The 24,484-nt window shown below is 38.9% G+C and overlaps 2 protein-coding genes across 2 annotated transcripts; both read right to left on the bottom strand.

The window, feature by feature from the left end:
• Positions 1-7,721: 7,721 nt before the first annotated feature.
• On the bottom strand, positions 7,722-8,582 carry LOC100724138 (olfactory receptor 9G19-like). Its single transcript, XM_013151475.2, has one exon. The coding sequence runs from the start codon at positions 8,580-8,582 to the stop codon at positions 7,722-7,724; it is 861 nt and encodes a 286-aa protein (XP_013006929.2).
• A 14,586-nt stretch (positions 8,583-23,168) lies between these two features.
• On the bottom strand, positions 23,169-24,107 carry LOC134475035 (olfactory receptor 5AR1). Its single transcript, XM_063244400.1, has one exon. The coding sequence runs from the start codon at positions 24,105-24,107 to the stop codon at positions 23,169-23,171; it is 939 nt and encodes a 312-aa protein (XP_063100470.1).
• Positions 24,108-24,484: the final 377 nt, after the last annotated feature.

The following is a 24,484-nucleotide window of genomic DNA, read 5'->3' as shown; positions in this document are numbered from 1 at the left end:
TATTCTATTCTTATGCTGGATTTCTGAAATGGTGATTACTATATGTCTGGGTATAATTTTATTTTGGTTATGGCTATTTGGAGTTCTATATGCTTCACTAATCCTAATGTCAGTTTCCACTCATATGTTTGGGAAATTTTCAGCTATTACTTCTGTAAATAGCCTCTTGATATCGTTTGCTTTGCCCCCTTCTTTTTCAGTTATCCCTATCAAACTTACGTTGTTTTCTTTGCATCATTTTGATGTTGTTGAATTGTTATTTCCTGATTTATTGTTATTTTTAAAGATCTTTCCTTTCCTGTTCACTTGACATCTTGTCCTCTAGGTCTGAATTTCTATCTTCACTTTTGATGATGTGGTTTTATATCTTCACTTTTGATGATGTGGTTTTGACAACTTTCAATGGAATTTTTGATTTCCTGTATATCTCTTTGAATCTGCTTCCTGTATTCTGTTTGTTTCTTATATCATTCATCCAGAGATTCTACCTTTCTGTTTTGCTCCTCTAATTTTTTAACTGTGTCTTCTTTATATGTGTTCAGCATCTCTTTCATTACTTTACTTTTTCTTCTTTTATGTGGGAGATTATTTCTAGTTTGACTTCCTTTAAAGCTTCCCAGAGTTGTTTTTTTTTTTTTATTTCAGTTTCTATTATTTCAAGTGTTTCAGGTGTATGGCATATATTTTCTTTGATGTACATTGTTTCTAGGCTTTCTTTGCATGGGCTAGAGGTTTGATACTGCATTTTGATCTTTTGTTTTGTCACTTTCCTATATTTCTTTTTTTCCTATATTTCCTATTTTCCTATGTTTCAAATTTTGCTCCAAGTCTTCTCTGGGGATCTTCTCCTATGACCTCAGCTCCTGGGAACTAATGGAAGTCATTGAGTGTGGTCCAGTCAGGACCAGAGTACTTCCCATGCCACCTCCAGCGATCCGTGAAGCTAACTACTGTGGATGATGGCCCAAAGCTCTCCCCGGGTAATGAACAGTGCACTGGAACTCACTTGACGTGCCCTCAACTCCCCTGACTTAAGAAGGTCCCTGGGGGAAAAATGGCGGCGGGCTAGGGGATCGAGTGAAGAGTCTCTCCAGAGAATTCATACGCGAAGCTAAAAAAAGACAGCATGGAGAGGTCCAGACAAATCGATAGTGATTCTTATTAACCAAGACAGTACAGCTGGAGGATTTAAAGCCGTGCTGTGACCTTCAACGCTGATAACGGGAGGCTGCAAATCCCGCGCCTTTAAATCAACAAACTGACTCGTGGACCCAGCACGAAAAGCTGAATTGCTTTTGGGGGCTGCGGGAAACTGAGACTCGGCCCGGGACTCCAAGCAGCAGCCAGCTCTGCACCGTTGCACCAGAGTGGATGTACAAAGCTCTGGCATTTCAAATCTAAACGGTGCACAGATAACTGACCGGTCAGCGCTGAGCCGGGAATGCGGGAAAAGTGGACAGCTTGGTGTGCGGCGGCCCTGGAACAAGGACTTGCACCGGACTCAGGTGAGTACCGAGAACCCTGCGGCTTTTGGGTTTGGCCAGAGGACAGCTGGCCTGCCACCACGGGGAAATCAATAACACAGAGTCTGGTGCAGACATATTAGCCTGGCGGCAGAAACTGCAGCTTGGTGACATCACCAGGTCCCCTTGTAGGGAGGGCTGGTGGAAGACATCTTGAGTCCTGGCAAAGCCTGATTACTTGCTGGCTTCAGCTCCACACAGAGAACTTAGTGGGAGCCATCTTAGTTTTGGGCAGATCTGCTATTCTGGTACTCCTGTTACAGAGAGGTTTGGAAGAGAACGGCTGGGACTTGGGCAGAATCCTGTGCCATAGTGATATTACTCAGCTGCTTCTGATACAAAGAGAACTGGCAGGAGCTACTGGGGCTAAACCAAGCCTCTGCTTGAGGCCCAATAAGCGGATACAAAATAGTCACAACTCAGTGACAACCAGAAAGTACAGCCTAATTTATGAACTAACTGACACAGAGGCTAGAGACTAAACTGTACTGCGCCTGCATCCCTGCCTACCCCAGATAACAGCAAATTGGGGAGGACAGCAAAAACTCAAGCCAGCATGCTCCTGAAAGGCCCTAAGCAATTCGGAGAGGGCCAGAGAACTCCAGGACAGTCTGAAAGAAACCAGAAACATGACAAGAGATAAAAATAAAAAAAAAAATCTCCAGCTGTTCAACAGGAGAAAATAAGCCCAAGAGTACTAAACACTGAAGAGAACAAACACAGTAACCATCCTCTACGGGACACAGCATCAGCCGAAATTAAAAAGTACCTACATGATCTCATAGAGGAATTTAAAGATGTACTCCTGATCCAAGTGAGGCAAGATATAAAGAGATTAATTAAAGAAATGACAAGCCCCGCCCAAGAGAACACAGACGGAAGAACTGAGGAAATCAGAAAAGAAAGAGAAGCATCTGAAGAAGAATTTAAGCATAACTTAGAATACATGAAACAGATCCAAAAAGAATATCAGGACACTAAAAACTCCATTGAATATTGGCAAAATGCCTTGACAGAAACTAAAGACAACCTTCTGAAACTTGAAGAGAGATTTAGGGCTTATGAACGTGAAAGAAAAAGCCTCTTAACAATAATAACCAGAAAGAAGCAATTCTAAAACTGGAAGATGACAAAAAGATACATAACCTAAGAATAAAGAATGTGAGTGAGGAAGCAGGAATATCCAAAAATGAAATACAAAAAATATTCACAGAAATATTAAAGCAAAATTTTCCACGTATAGCAAAAAGAAATGATATCCAGATAAAAGAAGCATACAGAACGCCAGCTACCTACAACCAAAACAGATCTACGCCTAGGCATATAATAATCGAGATCCCAGAAATCCACCAAAAAAACAGAATATTAAAAGCAGCCAGAGAAAAGATGCAGGTTACCTATAATGGGAAATCTATCAAAATAACAGCAGACTTATCAACACAAACTCTTAAGTCAAGAAGGGAGTGGGGAGAAATATTCCAAGTCCTGAAGGAAAAAAATATGCAACCGAAGTTCATATATCCGTCAAAACTCTCTCTAAAAATTAATGAAGAAATAAGATACTTTCAAGACAAGGAGGAACTGTGGGAGTTCGTGGCCACCAATCCAACCCTACAGAGAGCGCTGAAGGACATTACAGAGAAAGAGAGGAAGAGATATCAGGATTCCAGCAACAGTGGCAGGCCTCAGTGAACGGGGCAGACAATGGAATGAGGGAATAAGGTGGACAAATTATAGCAGAAAAGTGGAGTAGCAGACATGAGGCAGAGACGGTAAGCTAGTCTTTGGTAGAGACAGCTCCGAAACTATATTAAAAAAAAAAAAGCAGAGGTCATTGCTAATGGTGTATAACGATTTAAAAGACACAGTAGTCCTAGTGCCATATTTAGATTGAATTAAATTTGTTCTGGTCTGTCCACTCATGTCAGATTTGAGGACACAGACCTCTAGAACCAAAAATAGCAGGTTATAGCATGGTAACTATCCTTACTTTCCTATTGACTTAGGCTGAAATCCTGTATTACTTACATTGTCTTACTATGACTGATCTTAATTGTATCTGAATCATAAGACTATTGGTTGGCCTTGACTGATCCTATTTGAAATCAGTATGCATGTTAGAATCAACCCTAAAAGTAGAGGAAACTACTCTGAGCATGACAAGATGTAAAGGATATCCATACTGGTATGAATCAGTAACAGCTCTCAAATACTACAATGCAGTCAAAGTTTAGTTTTTATAAAAATAGGTGATAGTATGTTTAACTATAATAAGCCAGTGTTGTGGACAAATCTATTGAAAATAACAAGAGAAAACATAGTAGCTACGGAAGATCATTTATATTATAGTTTTATATGTCTTATCCATTGCATGTTTTTCTAGGAAATTGTTTCGCTGTCTTGTTATGACTTGGTTTTCCCTATAATACAGAGAGGATAGGAACAAATACTCTGAGGAAGAGACCTGAAAAACCCGAGGCTTATTTTGTAGCATTATAATATAAATTCTAGCAATCTATTGTTTGCTGATTAGAATGACATTGGACTGGTTTCTTCAGCTCAACTTCAGCATATGCAGAGATGGGGACGGCTATCACAAAGAGAATGAGAGATGCGATGGTAGCTGCTATTGTCTTCCCTAATTTGGAACTTGAGGACCTAAAAGACATCATCATCCTGTAATGATTTGATTAGTTCTATAATATGCAATAAGTATATAAAGTGGGTGAAGTTAGGGACAACTATTTGTAAGAAGCTAGAGACAGTTAGATAAGGAAGATCTCCAGTGGACTTGCTTTGAAATCTGTATTTCTTTAAACTGTTTTTTATTTTTTTTTAAATGTTCTGTTCTGTTTTGATATGGTTAACCTTACCCTCTTTGAGATGTAAAACAAATAGGTGGGACTGATAATCATATTACGGAGCTTTTGTTCGATCATAGAGCAGAATGGTTTGTAGGGTCACTTTTTTGAATGTCATTCTAAATACTTTAATTCTATAACCTGAACACCCATTTCGAAGATGACAATTCGTATCTTATCAACCAGCAATTTCTTACCTTTTGTTTGTCTGTAATTTTGTATTATTTCTACCCTTTTTTTTTATCTCCATGTATTTTTTTTCTTTTCGTTTCCTTTTCTTTAAATAAAAAAAAAAAAAAAGAAGGTCCCTGGGAATAATGTAGTCAGCCAAAGAACCTCCCAAGCCTACTCTAGTGTGGCTGGCAGCTGGGAGGGTCCTTGCCCACTGGGGACAATGATTTAAAACTCTCCCAGGAGCCCTGCCAGTGTGCAGGAACTCACCTCCTCCAGTAGCTCAGTTCCCCGGATTGAAAGAAGGTCACTGGGCATGACCCAGGCAGGCCTGATTCCTGTAGAGCTCAGTCTAGAGTGGCTGGAAGCTGGGCAGGTCCTTGACCACTGGCAGCAATGATCTTAAACTCCCCTAGGGTTTGGGATGGGGTGCAGGAACTCACCTCCTCTGGCAGCATAATTTCCTGGATTGAAAGAAGGTCACTGGGCATGCTAGTGATATTTTTTTTGTTCCTTTCACAATGTTTCTACTTTATATTGTATTCCCTTTGTGGAGTTTAAATTAACCTAAGCAAGAATGCTGAGTATGTAATTTTTGTGGGATAGAATGCTTTTTGGGTTAAAAGTACACTTCTTTTTATGTAAGTAAAGATTTTTTTAAAAGTTAGATTCCTGAATACTTTAACCTGTTACTAAGTTAACACAGAAGACATGATCTTTACCTATATAACTTTATATATATTTACACATACTAATTTTTTAGAGCAAAAATGTTTTCCTGCAATGAATATTTGTTTGTATCTTGCACAAATTTGCTTTGATGTCACCTCTCTCATTTCATGATCCAATAAGTTTGGCCATAAAATGTCAAAATCAAATTGTATTTTGAAAAACATCCTATTAATTTTTTTCTCTTTTGACACCTCCCCAGTCAACAAAAAAGATGAATCCTATGAAAAAAATCTAGTAGTGCAAAGAGTCAGAAACCTGACTGGAGAAATGTAAACCATCGAATATTGTAGGCATAAAATAATTTCTATTACAGCAAAATAAAGAAAATCATTTTTTGAATATTTTGCTTCTTTTCTATGGCAGAAGAGAGGCAAAGAGGCTGTCCTACTCAACATGGTCCCAAACCTGCTGCTCAACCATCTCATCTGGTATTTAAGGAACATACAGTAGTTCCTGGTTTCAAGAATTGAATTCTTTCTATGAATTAGGGTAATCTGGCCGTGTTTGTGTGTGTCACCCATCACCGAGTCAAACTTTGTGAAGTCTTCTGTTTGTGAGCTGAATTCGCAAATTCTGCTTCCCTTTGCAAACTGCAACAATTGATGAACAGGATCACAGCCATCTTCCCCAGCATCAGAGACTGAGTTCATCAGCCAAAGCACCACTGTATTACTGAAGATGTCAAAGTGTATGTCAGGAAAGTGACACAGAGTATACAGACACAGCATGAGGGTTTTGCTGAGTATTGTTGTTCCATTTTCCAAGTTTTTGGATTATGGTCATACTCGTATGCAATTTTCATGCAATTCTAGATTTCAACTGAATTCTCCAAGTTATACATAAAACAATACGATTTTCATCAAACCACACTGGAACTACTATTTCTATTTTGGTGTAAGACAAACACATTCCTATAATACTGAGTTTTCACCAGTTCTATAATTTAGTATTTTGCTTTTTTGCGATACTAGTTTTTTTTTTTAATTTTATTTAAAAGGAAAAAGAGAAAAAACAAAACAAAACAAAGCGGTGTAAGGGTACAAGTAATACAGAACTACAAAAAAAAAGTAAGAAATTACCAGTTAATATATTACACATTATCATCTTAGAGATAGTTGCTCAAGTCACAATACTAGGTTTTTTATAGAACTCATTTTATTTCTTGTTTTAGGGAGGTCTTAATATGAAAAGAGTGAATAGTAGTTTTTTGGTGGATAATTTGACTTTGAAATTTGACAAGTCATCTTTATTGGATGAGGGAATGATGTGCAATGATTAGATGATCTTTAAAAATTTGCACACAATATTAATAATATTTATTTCCATAGGGTATGTCCTCCAGATTCATTTATAAAGATTGAGTGAGGTATACAGAAAATGTTTTTGTAAATATTTTGATTTATGTATTAATTAATCATAGGCAACATGTTCCACTTGTTCAGATTAAAAAATCTTACTTTCTAAATTCATGAAGATGGATGTGTTTTAGGATGTTAACATAAAAGTTTTCTCTCTCACAAAAAGTGAGTACACCATTCTTTTCTGTCTCAGATTACACAATATAAACACCAAGAGGCAAAGATCACACAAAGTAGAGTAGAATGAAACCTCAGGATGTTCTAGAACAAATAGCATTTCCTTTTGTAAAATATTCGAACTACAATGAAACCTACTGTTCATGTTTCAGCACATGGCAGATTTATTTAATAACTCTACAACACCAAGATTTAAGGATTCAAAATTACATTGTACAAACCAGTATTTTGCTTCTTACTGTTAAGAACTTTGTTACTAAATTATTATAGTTATTTCTGGAATAATCGCTCTTAAACTGCACACTTAAAAGTATAGGAGAAAAAGCAGTACACATTTCACTGTTAGTGTTATCTTTGAGATTTTTTTGCTTCCTTTCACTTAAATTTATTTTCTCATGCAATGATATAATCTCTTTTTTCAAAAAAATTCTGAATATTCCTTTTTCATATCACCAATCAAGCTTTGCTTATACTAACTAGAAGGATTTAGGATGTATTCCTTATATTGTATTCTTCTTATCTGCATAAATCTAACTTTAAATTGAGGAGCAGCTGTAAAGGCCAATATTAGGTCAGAAATCAAAATGATATTTAATTTTTTATCTCAAATGTTTTAAGCCTGGATACATTTTTTAAAAGATATTACTCCCATTGCATCAAGTCTGTGATTGGAATGATGTCTCTAGTCCAATGATTAAAGGTGAACAAAGAAACAGGATTTTTCTATTGATTTAATTCAACTGAAAAAAATTTAAACCATTTCCCCAACCATCCCTTGATGCTTATTTTTATTAGTCAGCACTGGTTTGGGGAATGTATATCAAATCAGGCACCAGATTGTGCTAGCCTGAAGAGTTTCTTCAGAGCTTCTTTCACATCTTTATTCCTCAGACTGTAGATCAGGGGTTCAACATGGGGAATAGCACCGTATAAAAGATGGAAACCATCTTGTCCCCCACAAGGGAGTAGCTTGAACTGGGACGAGAGTAGATGTAGAGGATGGAGCCATAGTACAAGGTAACAGAGACGAGATGGGAGGAGCATGTGGAGAAGGCCTTGAGGCGGCCCTGGGTGGAATGGATTCTCAAGATGACTGCGATGATGAAGAGGTAGGAGGCCAGGATGAGCAGGGTGGGGGCAATTACATTGATGGCCAACAGGAAGTACAACACACACTGGTAGCTGTCTCTCACATCACATGCCAACTTCACCAGGGGTGGGATATCACAGAAAAAGTCATCAATGAAGTTGTCACTACAGAAATCCAAAGTGAATGTGTTGCTGGTTAGGATTATTGCACTGAGGAAGCCTCCAGTATAGGAGAATACCACGAGACAGACGCACAGTCTCCTGGGCATGGCCTGAGCATAGAGCAGGGGGTTGGCGATGGCCACGTAGCGGTCATAGGCCATGGCAGCCAGCAGGTAGCACTCACTGGATCCCAGCCCTGCAGAGAAGAAGGACTGGGCCACACAGCCTGCAAAGGAGATGCTTTTGTCTTCAGAGATACAGATCACTAGGATCTTTGGAGTGTAGACTGAGGAATACCAAAGGTCCAGGAAGGACAGATTTCCAATGAAAAAGTACATGGGTGTGTGGAGCCGGGCATCGTTACAGATCAGCTTGATGAGTATGTTGTTTCCCAGGAGTGTCACAGAGTACACACCCAGGAACACTACAAACAAGACCAGCTGCATCACGGGGTCTGTCGTGAAGCCCAGCAAGATGAACTTGGTCACTGTGAGGTTGCTCCTCTCCATGGCTCCCAGAGTTCCCCTATGGATGGAGCAGTTTAGTACACCAATGGACACCAAGTGAGGACACTCTGTAGCTGAGCCCCTGAACTGTGATCAACACACTAAGCACAAAACCTACTTCCCTGTTGTAAGTAATGTGTATTTTTTAAAGCTCTGCTCTTTTATTTCAGTAAAATGAACTCATTAATCAGAAAGCTGTAATTCTATAAAGAGATGTATTCATTTCTAATGTTTCCAGTGCCCAGTATGTACTGAAGCAGTGGAAATGCTAGAACAGGGGCTGGGATTTAGCTCAGCGGCATAAACGCCTGCCTTACAAGCAGGCAGTCGTGAGTTCAATCCCTGGTACTGATAAAAACGAAAAAGACAAAAAAAAATATAAAGAAATGATAGAACAAACCTTAACAGTGTGAAGGCTTCATTCCTGAAGGCAGAGACACCCCGATACCCAATAAATCACCAAGTTAGAGATGCGGGGTCTCAGTTAATTTTAGAACCTGGTAGGTAATAAAACTATGTTTTGGGATAAAGCTTGATTTAAAGTGAAACTGGTCAACTGTAGACACTGAGAATAAAACCCCTTTCCATTTTCCAGCTAGAAAGGACAGCTAGCTCACAGTCTAAAAGCACGGGGAGAGCCCTCTCCTTTGGCTAGGGGTGATATTTTACCTTCACAACATTGGAAGTTTGACCCTCAGTTATTCTTCATGGGTTTCAGTCACATAATTCCATAGTGTCAGGCTGAGAATCATCTTGTATATTGTGGTGACAGCTGAGTGGAGATGAACCAATTAATTCATGAAGTTATACCAAGTAAAATGAATACTACTATGCTACTCTTCCATATCATAGTATACTGCTGACCTTGGAAAACACAGTATTTTTGTTTGCTAAGACAATGCATTTTCAAAGACTGTTTTTAATATGTAGCCTCTATAAATGTAAATTATATATTTACCATGTAGAATTATAAATATGTGAAACATTTAACACATGACCATGCACTTAAGTAAAACATACAATTATAGTTCACATTATTTAAGAATATCTCAGTGCACAAACATCTGTCAAAGTTCTGCATAAGAGATGCAATGCTTTTCTTTACATAGGATTGTTCCATGGCATTAGAGAATTTTCCTCTGATTTTACTACATATTAACTAAGGAGTCATACCTACCCCTGTGATCATAATAGATAAAATCACAGTTAAAGATTTGTCCTCTCTTTAAGGATGTTACCTTAGGCTAGGAAAACTTTACCCCAAAATTCGGCCTTTTACATTGTGATTCTTCATAGGATTCTTCTAGTTGGAGTATCAGACAAATCAGTGCTTGAAGATGTCGCTTTCTGCAATGCAGTTAAGTTGTCAACCTATGTCTGCACCAGAGTGCCGCACGTTGGACAGAAAGTTGCCTTAGAAATCTAAGCTCTGCTTAAACTATAAAGAACTGAAAAGGCATTTTACTTTTAGGCAACTTACCAGCCTGAATTCTCCCTCAGTAGTCTACAGTATAAAGCCTCAGTTTCCTCATGTGTTAGATAAGGATAATTTATCTCCCCTTAAAGCTAAGTCACAGAAGTAAGGACCACACCCTGTGTGTGCATGGTGTAAAACCCCACGAACAACTGATTCTTACCACCACTTTGAAAATACAAATAACTCTGTTTTGCCTCAAGGTTTCTAGCTCAGCAGGTTGGGGGCAGTGATCAGGAACTCGCTTTGCTTAAGGAGGTCCAAGCTCTGTAAGGAAAGTTTAGGAAGATCATGTTTGCAAACTACTGAAATAGACTCCAGTTTTATTAGTAATGCTGTTATTTATTGTATGATTCCTCTTTGTGTTCCAGCTTCCAAAAAGCAGTTCTGTAATGTAAAGTCATGATACACAATGCTACATAAATTAAAAGATGACCTAAGAAAAGATCAGATCTGATTTCAATTCTGTTGCCAGCTTTCACAATTTGATTATAGAAAACTTACTTAAATTACATTAATCTCAGCTTTCTTGCCCATTTAGGGGGATAATAATTTCCTTATCCAATTGAGGGGAAATTTAAGGAAGACAATGTTTTTAAAAAGCTTAATACATTACCTGTTTATAAATAGATACCCCAAATAAGTAAAAAGGTTATACACTTGGGAAATTAGTGCTATTGCTTTTTAAAGTAATGCATTGCAATCATTAAATTTGTACAATAGTGCATTACTTTTACTTGGTCATGCTTCCATTTAATTTTTCTGCGCTTAGTTTTTTATTTTAGACTAGATTCACTTTAGTGGGTTCCAGTCCCTTTCAAATTTTTTAAATGTACAATGTTTTTTACTAGCAAAGTGCTCATAATTCAGCCTGAGACATATGGGCAGACAGAACACACTTTACATTTTTCTCTCCCTTGAAGCCCATTTAATTGCACCGGGAGGAGAAGTGCCTTGGGGGCTGCCTGGTGAGCTTGCTCATCAGAGAAAGCAGACTTTTCAGGCTGGTTGTGTGTGCTTCTTGGCTTTCTAACTACAAGGAAAAACACTGCATTTTTCATACAAAATAATTAAATAATAACTGTTGTGTCTAAAAATAAGCTTGTGTTTTCTGGAAATTTTCTCAAAAATATCATGTGCATTTGCATATTCTTAAAGAATATTCACATGCAAGAAAGTTAAACTTTATCAGTCTTTTCTGGTCCTAAAACTAATAATCTCTGCTCCTTTCATCTGTTTTTATACTTATATTTCCTGGTTTTATAATGTTATTAAATCAATAGTGATTTTATTGATTGCCTTCTTATTTGCTTCTAAATTAACTTTCACTCCCTGCATATATTTTTCCATATTTTTCTCTGTTTTTGACCAGCAGTGAGGGACTCTACTTCTCTTTATGACCTCTCAGCAGTTTCTAAGTGTAGTAGGAAGATGGGAAGAGGATTCCTAGGTCCTCTGTGATTCTGTCTTCAGCATTCAGCATCCCTTAGCTTGTAAGAAGCTGTTGGACAGATTGCGTGGACTAATTAGAATTTTCCATCGACTTATGATACTTGAATTTGAAAACTTACCTAAACTTTCAGCAGCACCACTGTTGCTGTAGAATTGAGACCTATCTTTCCCATAGCCTTTTAATTCAGTTTTGAAACCCCCAGGGTTTAGAGTTCTGAAACCCCTCAGGACTTCATACCTTGGGAAGTAACTAACAAAGCAAGTAACGAAATACAGCATTGTGTTCACAAACTGACAACTATTTTACAAGATGGAAAAACATTTTTAAAACTGTCATTCCCTGGTGAACACATACACAGTCATGATTTTCCTTCTCGTGCTCTATGTGTATAGGGGTTATCATAAACTGGTGTATACATACATTTTAAATACGCTGTATGTATAAAATCAGATGAGTCTATTTGCACATGGAAGGATATGTTTCATCAGTAATAACACTTCTGTTGTGTGTTGTATTTCTTTCACTTGTTCGAATATGTTCTATGGCCTTCTAAACAGCTATTTCTCCTGGATGCTTGTCAACTGCATCAGTGGGCTCTTTGCGGTCCGCTCAGAGGGTTTATGCCATGATTATCAAGGGCAGGAGGAGAGTGAAGCAAGAGGGTCCCCCAGCTTCACCCCGGCAGAGATGGCAGGGCTGGGACTTGGCAAAGGACCCACTTTGAAGTTGTCCCTCCAGTCTCAGAGCCCCTCACCTCTTCTCCTTTCTTCAGAAATAGATATGGCAGCTCCTAGAAGTCATTGTGTAAAAGAAAATTCCCCCACCTTGCCAGTCTGTTAGTTATCCAGGTGACCGTGCCTGTTACAAGTTCCTGTTACCTCTATCACCTAGAAAGGACAGTTGCATAACTGGGCATTATGATGCTTATTATAAGAACCAGTTAATAACTGTCAAATACTCTGCTTCTGAACTTCCTTCCACTTATCCCAAGTAAGCCCCAAACTACCAAGTATCAGGGCCTGATATTTTGGGAGTGACCTGCATGAGTTCCATCAAGATAAAACAAATCTGCCTCCAAATCCTGAATGCTGTTTTGGTGTTTCTGCTTGCTGTTGCACCAGAAAATTCTAAATCTCAAGTCACCCTGAACCACTTGTCAAAATCATATAACTCCTCTTTTCCCTGCTTTAGTAAAGATTGAATCCAGCAACCCACATGTGCTGGTTGTGCACACCACAGGCTTCCTTCTACGTCACACAAATTACTCTGTAGCTGTCTCTTCAAGTTAAACTGACCAATGTGGAGTCATATGTTACTTACCAAATGGATAACCAATGTTGACCATGGAACTGGCCCCAGGACAGAAATACACAAGAGGGATACAGATTTTTACATATATGAAGATGAGGTGAAGAATCTGTAGTAAGAAGAAATGGGACGACATAGTATAGGTGCCATCCAGTTTAAGCTATAACTCATGGTAATGTGGTGGGCAGGAAAAGTAGATGCCCAGGAACTGATAAATTAATTTGCTGGCACAGGAGTGTGCATTGAGAGATTATAAATCCATGCATCATGCTGGCTTATGATGAAAGCATGAATTGCGAGTTTGAAAGCATCATCTCCTATAATCTTGAGAAAATGTCACTGCAAACCAGTCTCATTGCCTGATTGCTAGCACTTCAGAATCATAGTTCAAGTAAGTATTTAATAGGAAGATAAGAACCCTCACAGAAGAACAGAGAAACGATCATAAGATACAGACAGAAGAAGGGGAATTGGGCGGAAAATGAAGTTGGAGAATTCTGGATCTCAAGTCATCCTGAGCCACTTGTCAAAACCGAGTAATTTCTTTTATCCCGCTGTAGTAAAGATTGAATCCAGCGACCCACATGCTAAGTAAGCATGCTAGCACTGAGCTGCATCCCGGTCCAGGTCCTTCCTCCTGTCTGAGAAAGTGAACACGTCCCTGGGGCATGATCCTTCACTGACTACACCTGGGGAGACTCCTCACCTGCTGGTAGAGCTCTTCTTAATGTCCACTAACAGTGCTTCTGGGTTCCAGACACAATTGCAAAATCAACAAAGCCTATAGGGTCCTGATAAAATGAAAGGCCCTCCTCAGTCTGTTTGTGGGGAACATGTATAGGAATGGATTCTTATAAACGAGTTCAGGAGAATGGAAGAATAAGTCTTAAATGACCAAATTCATTCATTGTTTCCCATCAGCAAGGATTTGGTATTTAATGTGATAGTTCAAATCCTGGGAAAATAGCAAAGATTTTCTAAACTGCTTAATTAAATATTAAACTCAAAGAGCCTAGTCCTCATCTTTAACACTGAAACATCAAACGAAATTGTGATATTACTGAAGAAGCCCGGAACAACTAGAAGACAGAGGAAATGCCCAGCATCCACTGTGTGTGGAATATGCTCTCCACTACCAGAAAAGCACCTCCCCTATCCTCTCATGTGCTCATCCTGGCACTACAGGGACAAAGACGTCTCCAAAGACATGGGAAATATGTTGCTGTGGATGTCCTTGAAGTCTTTAGAGAGATCTGCAGAGTCCCCAGAAGTTGGTCATAGAGGGCGGTAAGCAAAGCTGCAGCACAAGGAGATTCCCAGAGTAATGGGAATACAACATTTGGAGGTAACAGACAGGAAGGAAGCCGCTACTCATATAACCCAGGAAATACAGGTGGTCCTCATGATTTCTTAGTTACTGTTTTACTTCTGGTACAGAAATAGGTGGCAGCATCTGAAGGATTACAGGCTCCTGAGTAAGTAAGTGGATGAGAAGACAACCCAGGCATTGTCTTTCTTGTAAAGAAATATTTTGTTTGTGCATGGATGAAAACTTGCTTCAGTTTTATAGACAAGAAGTACAATCTCCTTTAAAATTTTCTAATGTAAACTAGATTATAGCACTAAAAACAAGAACCCAGGCTATGATATAGTCCCACTTTAGTCATATGACATTTTTTGTGCTTTTGGTATCAAATCCAAAACAAGTGATGACCAAGACCAATTAATGTTAAAAATATCTATTGTCCATTTTTATAATTTCAGATATATAGATTCTCTCTCTCTCTCTCTCTCTCTCTCTCTCTCTCTCTCTCTTTCTCTCTCGATATTCTATTTGACATTAACTCTATACCATCATTTATTTTTAACAGTTTTATAGTTTCAGGTCTTACCTTTATATCAATAATCTATATGGAGTTAATTTTGTGTGTTGTGTGAGAGGAAGATTCAGTCACATTCTGTTTCACATCTATCCTTTTCCCAACACCATTTATTGATTAACGTGCTTTACATAGATCTTGAAAACATGTTCATCTGGCATAATTTAAGCTCTGTACACATTGATTCAAATCTCTCCATTTTCCCCCAGTCATCCCAATTCCAAAAACACTATGTATTGAGTCACTTTTTACATGATTTTATTATTCTGATTCTACTGATGATTGAAATCACAAAGCATTGTCTTTCTGTGCCTGGATTATATGGCAGAGAGTAGTGTCTTCCAGGCCAACTATGTTTAGCAAAATGGGAATATTTACTTTTCTTAAGACTGAATTGTGTATCAAATATTGTCTCAGGCTGGGGATATAGCTCAGTGGCACAGTGCCTGTCTGAAAGTGTGATTACATGTACCAAAATAAATTGTCTTTATTCATTTACCTATTGACAGAAACCTGCGATATTCCAAATTGCAGCTCTTATGATTAATTCTGCAATGAACATAAGATGACAGGCATATGTGTGAGATACTGATGTCATTGACACTGGATGTACAGCTGGAATCAGATTGCTCAAACACATAGCACATAGTTAACTTTACAAATCAACGTAGGAACTTCATACTGTTTTGTGCAATAGCTATACTAGTTTACATTTCCAACAAGAGGTACATTACCTCTCTTTGCTCCACACTAATCAAAACTCAGTGCCAATTTTTATAATAGAAATTTTATTGTGTATGGTGTAAAATCTCATTTTGTTTTTTATTTGTTTTCCCTATTTGTTAGTGAAGTTAAGCATTTCTCACATACCCACTGGCCATTTATACATCTTGTTTTGAGGAACATATATTTAGGGACATTACTCTTTTTTATTCAAGTTAGTTATTGCAATTGTTTTTATCCTATAAGTTGAGTGAGTTGCACATCTTGGGTTTCCTTTTATATTTCCATAATTTTCTCATAACTGCAACTTTTTATTTTTATGTTTTGTCTGTGTATGTTTTGAGTACACAATGATTGCATGAGGATTTGGATCTTAACCTCTTATCAGTATAACTTTCCCAAATACTCTTTCTCATTCCTTAGGTTATTTTTGCATGAGATGTGCCCCAGCTGAGAAGAATCTCTAACATTACTGGCATTCTGAGAAAGTTAAATGATACAATTAGTTTTAATTTGAACTTGATAACTGTCAAATTGCTTGTATTTATATATAACGTGTAATGAAATCATTAGCAATATTGGATGAGTTCAGTGATTGCTTTTCTTTATATCATGTCTAGATGAGAAAAGAATGAATATAAACTTAACGTCTTTAACACTGCTTAAATTTAAAGATACTCTGTTGCTTGGCAGGAGAGAAAGAGGAGTCATGCAGGAGTTAGGAGTCAGGGTGGCTTTGCACCAACCCCATTCATGCCTCTGCCTTGCTTCCAGATTCTTGAGAAAGCCATGCAGAGCATGCTGCAGACACACATCCTGAGACAGGAAGGGCCACTCCAAATGGCCCTGAGCTCTCTGAAGACCTACAGCTCGGGACACCCATGGACAGTGGTGTAGCCCTGAGGAGAGAAACCAAGGCCAGGTTGGATTTCAGTCTCTCAGGTGCTGTGGAAGCGCTCATGCAGTACAAGCACCTACCTCTGCTTTCCAGAGCCCACAGGTCTCACCTGGATGAAATCGTGATACCTGTTGCCCCTTCTTGACCATCTGTAAATAAATGCAGTCCTTGTAACTGTATGCACACACATTTGTGCTGGCTTGTGCCTGCATGCTGTAACTTACTGAAATCACGAAAGCTCTAATAAACTTAAACAAGAAAAACTGGTCCTGGAAAGAAATGTCCTTTTTTTTTTTATTTAAAGAAAAGGAAACGAAAAAAAATACATGGAGATTAAAAAAAAGGGTAGAAATAATACAAAATTACAGACAAACAAAAGGTAAGAAATTGCCGGTTGATAAGTTACAAATTGTCATCTTCAAAATAGCTGTTCAGGTTATAGAATTAAAGTATTTAGAATGACATTCAAAAAAGTGACCCTACAAACCATTCTCCTCTATGATCGAACAAAAGCTCAGTAATATGATTATCAGTCCTACACATTTGTTTTACATCTCAAAGAGGGTAAGATTAACCATATCAAAACAGAACAGAACATTTAAAAAAGAAATAAAAAACAATTTAAAGAAATACAGATTTCAAAGCAAGTCCACTGGAGATCTTCATTATCTAACTGTCTCTAGCTTCTTACACATAGTTGTCCCTATCTTCACCCACTTTATATACTTATTGCATATTATAGAACTAATCAAATCATTACAGTTCTATAGGCTTCACTGAACCTGATGTCAGTTTCTGATCTCCTGCTTGGGAAATTTTCAGCTATTACTTCTCTAAATATCCTCTTGACATCCTTTATGTTGTCTCCTTCTTTTTCATTCATCCCTATCATTCTTATGTTATTCTTCTTTGCATCATCTTGCAGTTGTTGAATTGTTGTTTCCTGATTCCTGGTTATTTTTAAAAGATCTTTCCTTTCCTGTTCACTAGCTGCAATCCGGTCTTCAAGGTCTGAAATTCTATCTTCACTTTCATTAAGGCGGTTTTTACAACATTCAGTGGAGTTTTTTATTTCCTGTATATCTCTGTGCATCTGCATTATGTATTCTGTTTGTTTCTTATATTGCTCTTCTAGGGATTCTATCTTTTTGTTTAGTTCCTCCAATTTATTATCTGTGTTTTCTTTAGATATATTCAGAATCTCTTTCATTTCTTTTATCATTTCTTCTTTTATCTGGGAGATTATTTTCAGTTTGAATTTCTTTAAAGCTTCCTGGAGTTGCTTGTCAATTTCAGTAGCTATTGTGTCCGATATTTGAGGTGGATGGGATATATTTTCTTCTATATACATTGGTCCTAGGGTTCTTGAGATGGGCTGGAGGTTTGAGGTTGTAATTTGGTCTTTTGTTTTGTCATTTTCCTATATTTCTGTGTTTCAAGTGTTATTTGAAAGCTTCCTCAGGATCTGTTGAAAATCCCCTTCTATGTTTGCAGCTCCTGAGACTCTGGCACCACGCTACCCCAAGCCATTGGGCCTGCAGAACCAATGGCCCTCCTCTGCCTGCTCAGAACTCCGCAGTTCCAGACAAGCTGGGCCTCAGGGACACTGTGCGCCCACCTGCCCCTTGGAAGCTCCACAGCTCGTCAATTGCAGCCGGGTTAGGGTACTCACCACAGGCCGCGGTGCCTCAGGAACCTGTGATCCCTCCCTGCTTGCAGAGATATCCACAGTCCTCCAGACACATGGAGAGGCCGATGCAGGCACCCCAGATCCGCCCAGCTCCTCCTCTGCACACCGATGGCCAGGCGTGGCCGCAAAACAGGCTGGGCTCGGGGGATAGTGTGGGCCCACCCACCTGTCGGGAGCTCAGCAGTTCTCCAAGTGCAACCAGGATGGGGAGGCGGATGTAGAGGCCTCAAACCCACCTCTCCCCTTCACTGCACCTGGAAGCCTGGAGGGACCCAAACAGTCTGGGCCGAGATATCCACAGTCCTCCAGACACACGAAGAGACCGATGCAGGCACCCCAGATCCGCCCTTTAGTGTAGTTGAGTTCTAAGAGCCCTGTCCTACTGGAAGGCAGGGTGTAAAGGGGAATGGCTAGGGTCAGAGATGAAAGTTGGGAATTTCAGGTGTCATCAGAGGACATCACTCATAACTTTAGAGAAACCTTTCCCATTCCATCATGGTCCAGCTAGGCTCACATTTGTAATCCCAAGGTGAAATTATTGGAATTCTAGTGAGTTAACTTCAGACTAACACTTCCAGTGCAGCCCAAGGCTAGAATAAAACACTAAGCCATATATTCAATTATGGGGAGCCAAGATGTCCTAAGTCCAGCCAAGATGGTGGTTCACCAGAACAAAGGCCACACCCAGGGCCACACCCAGGTTTAATAAATTCTCCATGAAGTGAGTTTGCTTGGGATGATTGACAGTGAAAATGGTGCAAAATATGACAGCCATGACTGTTGTGAGCTGGGCTAGGTAGAAGACTTGAGACCACCTCTGTGCTAAGCAGAGGGAAAATTTTCAGGGAGAGCAACCTGCATAACGCAGCTGATGTGGCATTTAATAATTTTGGGTTGTTGCTTCAATTTTGATGCATAATCCTTTTCAACCTGTGAAATCACAGCCTCTTTCTCAAGGCTGGATTCCAGTGGACAGTGTGGAATACATCGCCCCATCCTGCTCAGCTCAACCACATATCTGGGGAGTTACTTGAAAGGGTAACACTGACCTGTCAATTTGCTTCAGAGATGATACATTGGTTCCTCAGCCAGCCCAGTTTTCATTGCTTAAAGCCAAATGAAAGGACATAGAAATAGCCTGGCCAGCTCTGTGCAAATCAATATATGGCACTAGGGCCAAGTTTATCCAAAATGGAGACAGTCGCTCTTCTTTCCAAGGAGAGTCATCTGACTGGTTCCCCACCATAACAGTGATTTTAATGTAGGCTCAGATTCAGTTTCCTAAAGCCAGGCCTGGGGAGAACTTACTGTCTCAGAAACACTTGGTTTAACAGAGTTAGACAGGTGCCAATGATTCCTTTCATATACTCACATGGCTGTTTTAAGTAGTGTAGTATTCAAATGTTTTTTATCATACTATTCTTTCCACAAATAGTCTTTAAATGTCTATTTTGAGTTTGGTATTGTGATGGGGAAAACCTGAGTAAATCTTAAATAATGTTGGAATGGATAGAGAGGCCGGAAAAGGTCAAGGTTAAAAAGAAATATTTAGAGTGAAATCTGAAACAAGAAATGGAGCAGGGAGAAATAATACCAGAGAGGGATTTGGAGAAGGGAATCAGGAATATCAAACAAAGGATTCTGGCAATTGTACAGTTTCCAAAATAAGGCAGAAATGTAATAGTGCAAGGTACATAGGTATTGTAGAGCCTGGAATTTCCAGGTATCTTCCCCAAGGCAAAGCTTGAAGGCAGAGATTTGGCTCTAAATTCTCGTGGGACAAGACCTGACCTGACCTGGCATTGATTATCAGAGTTTTATTCAAGCTCCATTTAAAAAGTCACACTACCTGTACCATTAGCCATACTTCAAAAAACCAGTCTATTTGGATTTCCCAGCCTATTGACTATTATGATTCTATGCTGGTTTCCTGAAGGGTTATTCTGCAGACAGATATGTGACCTGTTTCAGGAACAAAAGGGGAAAGTTCTTTAGAATCTGCAAAATATAGACTTCCTTCTACCTCAGGGGGGTGATTTTCATGTTCTGAAGTTAGCATCAGGGCACTGAGCTATGATCCAACTTCACCATCGAAACTTTCCAGTAGATTCTCAGTCCAAAGGCTTGCTGGACAGGCCCCATTGTGTCTGGACACTTTGCCTTTATTAACTGTATTTCACTCCTCAGCTCTGTAATCCTCAACTCATTGATTCCCTCTGCAACTTTGGTCGATGATTAGATACAAATCCAGTGTTTGATCCTTCATGAGCTTTTGCTCATCTCCTGGAAAGGATGTTTGAGCTAATATAACACTTTGCCTATGGCTCCTTTTTAAACTTTATTACTTCTTCCTGTGTACCAGGGTATTTGGATTTACCTTATCTCCTGTAAGTGCAAACTCCATGAGATCAAGTATAGATCTCATCTTATTCACCCAATCTTAAGCATACCTTAGTCGAAAAATTCTCTCAAGGGATCATACAGGTGCAGAAGTGAGGAAGCAGGATTGCACTCCAGCTTCATATCACCATGACACCTTCAATCTTTACTCTTCACAGCCCGTAGTACAACAATACCAACTCTTTGTTGATACAAAAACCAGAAGTTAGTTTAGAGAATATGATCAACATGTTTACCACTGTCATTTTATTATAATTGTAATATGATTTTAATGTATGAATGAAAAATCAGGGTTTTCAAACATAAGCATTTATTGATCTCTTATTTTTGTGAACCAATCATATGGTTAAGGCTAATAGTCCTCATTGTATTGATGAATAAAGGCAATCACAGAGATGACAAAGGGTTTATATGAGACCCTTATGGTGAGAATGATGATTCCTTCAACTTATATCTATTTTTCCCTTGCCTTTACATACTCATGTAAGCAGATCTACCACCAAATGGCTGGAAACTAAAGTATTTAGTGTCCTCACTTCTTTGTAGCATATTGATGGTATAATGATGGACACTTATCATATAAATGAAGAGGCAAGGAGAAGATATTAATGTTCACTAATCATCTTTTAACTGAGAGATATCCTAGAGTGATCATAATACGACCTTTGGAAAATCCAAAAATGTAAGTATTATCTTTCTCATTTAATGGCTGAGGAAACTGACTTACAGAGATTATGTAAATTGTTCAAATTTGCATAGATAAAAAATAGCAGAATCAGTATCAGAGCCCTTGTTTAAATAGGGCAAAAAGGTAAATGTTTATGAATGTTTATGGACCCATAGAGGATGAAGTCCTTGGATTATTTTTCTTTAATCATTGACTCTTTACAAAACCATTGACTTGTCATTATTTGCATTATTTTTAATGCAAATGGACCCATAGAGGATGAAGTCCTTGGATTATTTTTCTTTAATCATTGACTCTTTACAAAACCATTGACTTGTCATTATTTGCATTATTTTTAAAACAAGAAAGTGCCCATCTTTTGCTATTTTAAGAAATTTAAACTGCTGTTTTAAATTGAAATAATACAGCAACAAATTAAGAAGAAAACAATCTTTTAGCAATGGTGTTAACTATTAAAGCTTTACAAATGAGATTCCAGGCAACTTCTCTTTTAGGTATAATGCACCTTTGACTTATATTTAAGTGGCCAGAAAAGCTCTATTATTTAATAAGGCATTTACAATCTACACATTTGATTACAAAATAAACACAAGGATAAATTTTCCCATTGTTTCCGTACTGCAAATTCTACTACTGTCCAACAATCACAGTTATTTTTTCTTCAGTGTTACGCCAATGACATTTTGTGGAAATCTGCAATATGACTGAGTAAACTTAAACTAAATCAACTGCTTCTCATGTGCAGTGGCACAATTATAAAACTTGCCTGATAAACACTGGTTCTTCTGTCTCTAAACTTTTTTGGTGACTTCATTGATAAATGTGCCCAGTGTACACATTATGGGAACCATTGTTTCTGTAGCACTTAACTATATAGCTCCAGAAGAAGTGTGTAGACAGAAAGATTGCTGATTGAAAATAATTCCAGACAGAAGTGTGATGCAATTGTAGCTTTTCAAGAGGCTAATACCTGACATCTTGATTTATAGCCTTAAAATATGCACAGAGAAAAGATTTATCTCAATTCATCCATCATTCAGGCATCAGGATTAAGGAGACTGTTGTTTGATAAAGGCCTGGACATGATACTGAAACAAGTTGAGCCCCATGGAAAAGACTTCGGTTTAACTCATGTGGATAGAAATAAAAGTAGTGGATATAGCTACAATAAAATTGTAGACATTGCAATCTTCCTAAAAAGCACCTTGGAGATTGTTCCAAACTGTGTCTTTCCTATGGTCTCAGAGTGGTACCATTTATCTGATAGCCAAAAAGATGCCAGTGTGTGAAGTTACAGACCACAGATGTCCATCCTTTTTTATACATGGCATGAGACAAATAGGAGCCTGTGAAATCAATCCCTTGATCAGAGGGAAAGCTGAAAACAAAACAAGAAGGAGTCCTAATGCTTACAGGCCAGAGAGTCACCAGCACAGCCTGAGTCAGCTCTCATCTTTGACCTTGGATATTCCTAATTTTGGTCTTGGTGGTAGCAGACTCAGAGGGGGTGAAAGAGCAAACAAAACAAAGAAACTCGCTGTTAGCAAATCATGTAAGTCTTCAGAAGTCTCCATGTAAGTCTTCAGAAGCTTACACATACCTAGCCCTTGTAAGACTTTGCTAACATGAATGGACCAATCACAGAATGAGTTAAATCATCCTTATGCCAATAGCATTTCCTGTGTTTTTATCTACACTTTTCTCTGACTTCCTTTCAGAGTTTAAAAAATGCAGTGTTTGGACCTGACAATCCTTATGACCCTGAAAAAATATGATCTAGAGTGACTAGCTATTTCTTTTCTGCATCAAGTCCTGTTTCTAATCAACATATGGGTCAAATTTATATGGAAACTAATGCATCTTGCTGAGTATGTTTTCCTAAAGCACTGATTTAACTGATAGCACTTTCACATTATACAGTTAGAGTTACAGAAAGCCCTTTACAATTTAAGATTTATTCAGCAAGGGGATGATAACTTGGGTAATGTTTATGGTAATGATTTGCTTTTTCTACCTCCTGCAGCCATTCTTCCAACCCTAGTACTTACCTCTGGCCAAAGCAGATATTTTTGTTGTTATGACTGAGGTTTTCTCCCAATTAGTTTTTTGAAAGCAGCTTTTACATCTTTGTTCCTCAAACTATAGATGAGGGGGTTCAACATGGGGATGATAATCGTGTAGAACACAGAAGCCCACTTATCTTGGTCCAGGGAATAACTGGATGTTGGTCGCAGGTACATAAACATGACTGTGCCATAGAAGAGAGTGACACCAGTAAGGTGAGACCCACAAGTCGAGAATGCTTTGAGCTGCCCCTCTGTGGAAGTCATTCTGATGATTGTGACGAGGATGAAGACATAGGAGATGATGATGAGGATGGTGCTGAACTCAATGAAGCCACACAAACTGAACAGCAGTATCTCACTGATGTAGGTATCTGAGCAAGAGAGGGCCAGGAGTGGTGGGATTTCACAGAAGAAATGGTTGATGATATTGGAACCACAGTAATTGAGGCTGAAAGTGAGGGAAGTGTGGACCACTAAGCTCACTAGGCCTGTCAAGTAAGAGCCCAGCATGAGAGCCATGCAGACTCGCTTGGACATGAGGATGTTGTAGTGGAGGGGCCGACAGATGGCCATGAACCGGTCATAAGCCATTGCTGCCAGGATGTAGCACTCAGCATCCACAAAACCTACAAAGAAAGGAAACTGTGTAGCACAGCTGGAGAAAGAGATAACTTTGTGCTTTGTTAGGAAGTCAGCCAACATCCTGGGTGCGATGGCTGAGGAATAGCCCAGGTCAACAAAGGAAAGGTTGCAGAGGAAAAAGTACATGGGCGTGTGCAGGCGAGGGTCTGTGATGATCAGAACGATCATGCCCACATTCCCCAGAACATTGAGCAGGTACACAATGAGGAAGACCACGAAGAAGGTGATCTGCAGCTGAGGGTCCTGCGTGATGCCTAGGAAGATGAACTTGGTCTCTGTCGAGTAGTTCTTCTTTTCTTTATCCATGTGTATACAGATCTGGATTTGGGTTACTGCTGAAGGCAGTAAATCAGTGTCACTGGAAACATTTAAATTAGAGCTAAACAACCAGGCCGTTGGAATTTTATATGTAGAAGTAAATGAGGATTTTGTTCAGGGTGACTTGCAAAGGTCCCTCCACTGATGACAGTTCTGGTGACAGTTTTGGTGACTGTGATGGCTGTGTGGCTTCTCCAAGTGTCCACGCACTATAGAAGAAGAGCTGAGCTTCCTGGTAATGCTGTGTTCTGCTTCTCCAAAGACCCCACTGTTCTGCTCTCATTCATGGTATGCTATCAGGTGTGTGTTGGCACTGATTTGGGGAGTTATCCAAGGTATTAGTGAGGAAGAGTGGTTTTGAGTGA

Source organism: Cavia porcellus, unplaced genomic scaffold, assembly GCF_034190915.1.
Source record: "Cavia porcellus strain 051 isolate PalLab524CR breed Dunkin Hartley unplaced genomic scaffold, mCavPor4.1 scaffold_50, whole genome shotgun sequence".
Taxonomy (NCBI): domain Eukaryota; kingdom Metazoa; phylum Chordata; class Mammalia; order Rodentia; family Caviidae; genus Cavia; species Cavia porcellus.
The sequence above is the reverse complement of the archived record's forward strand: the minus strand, read 5'-3'. Positions and strand labels throughout refer to the sequence as shown.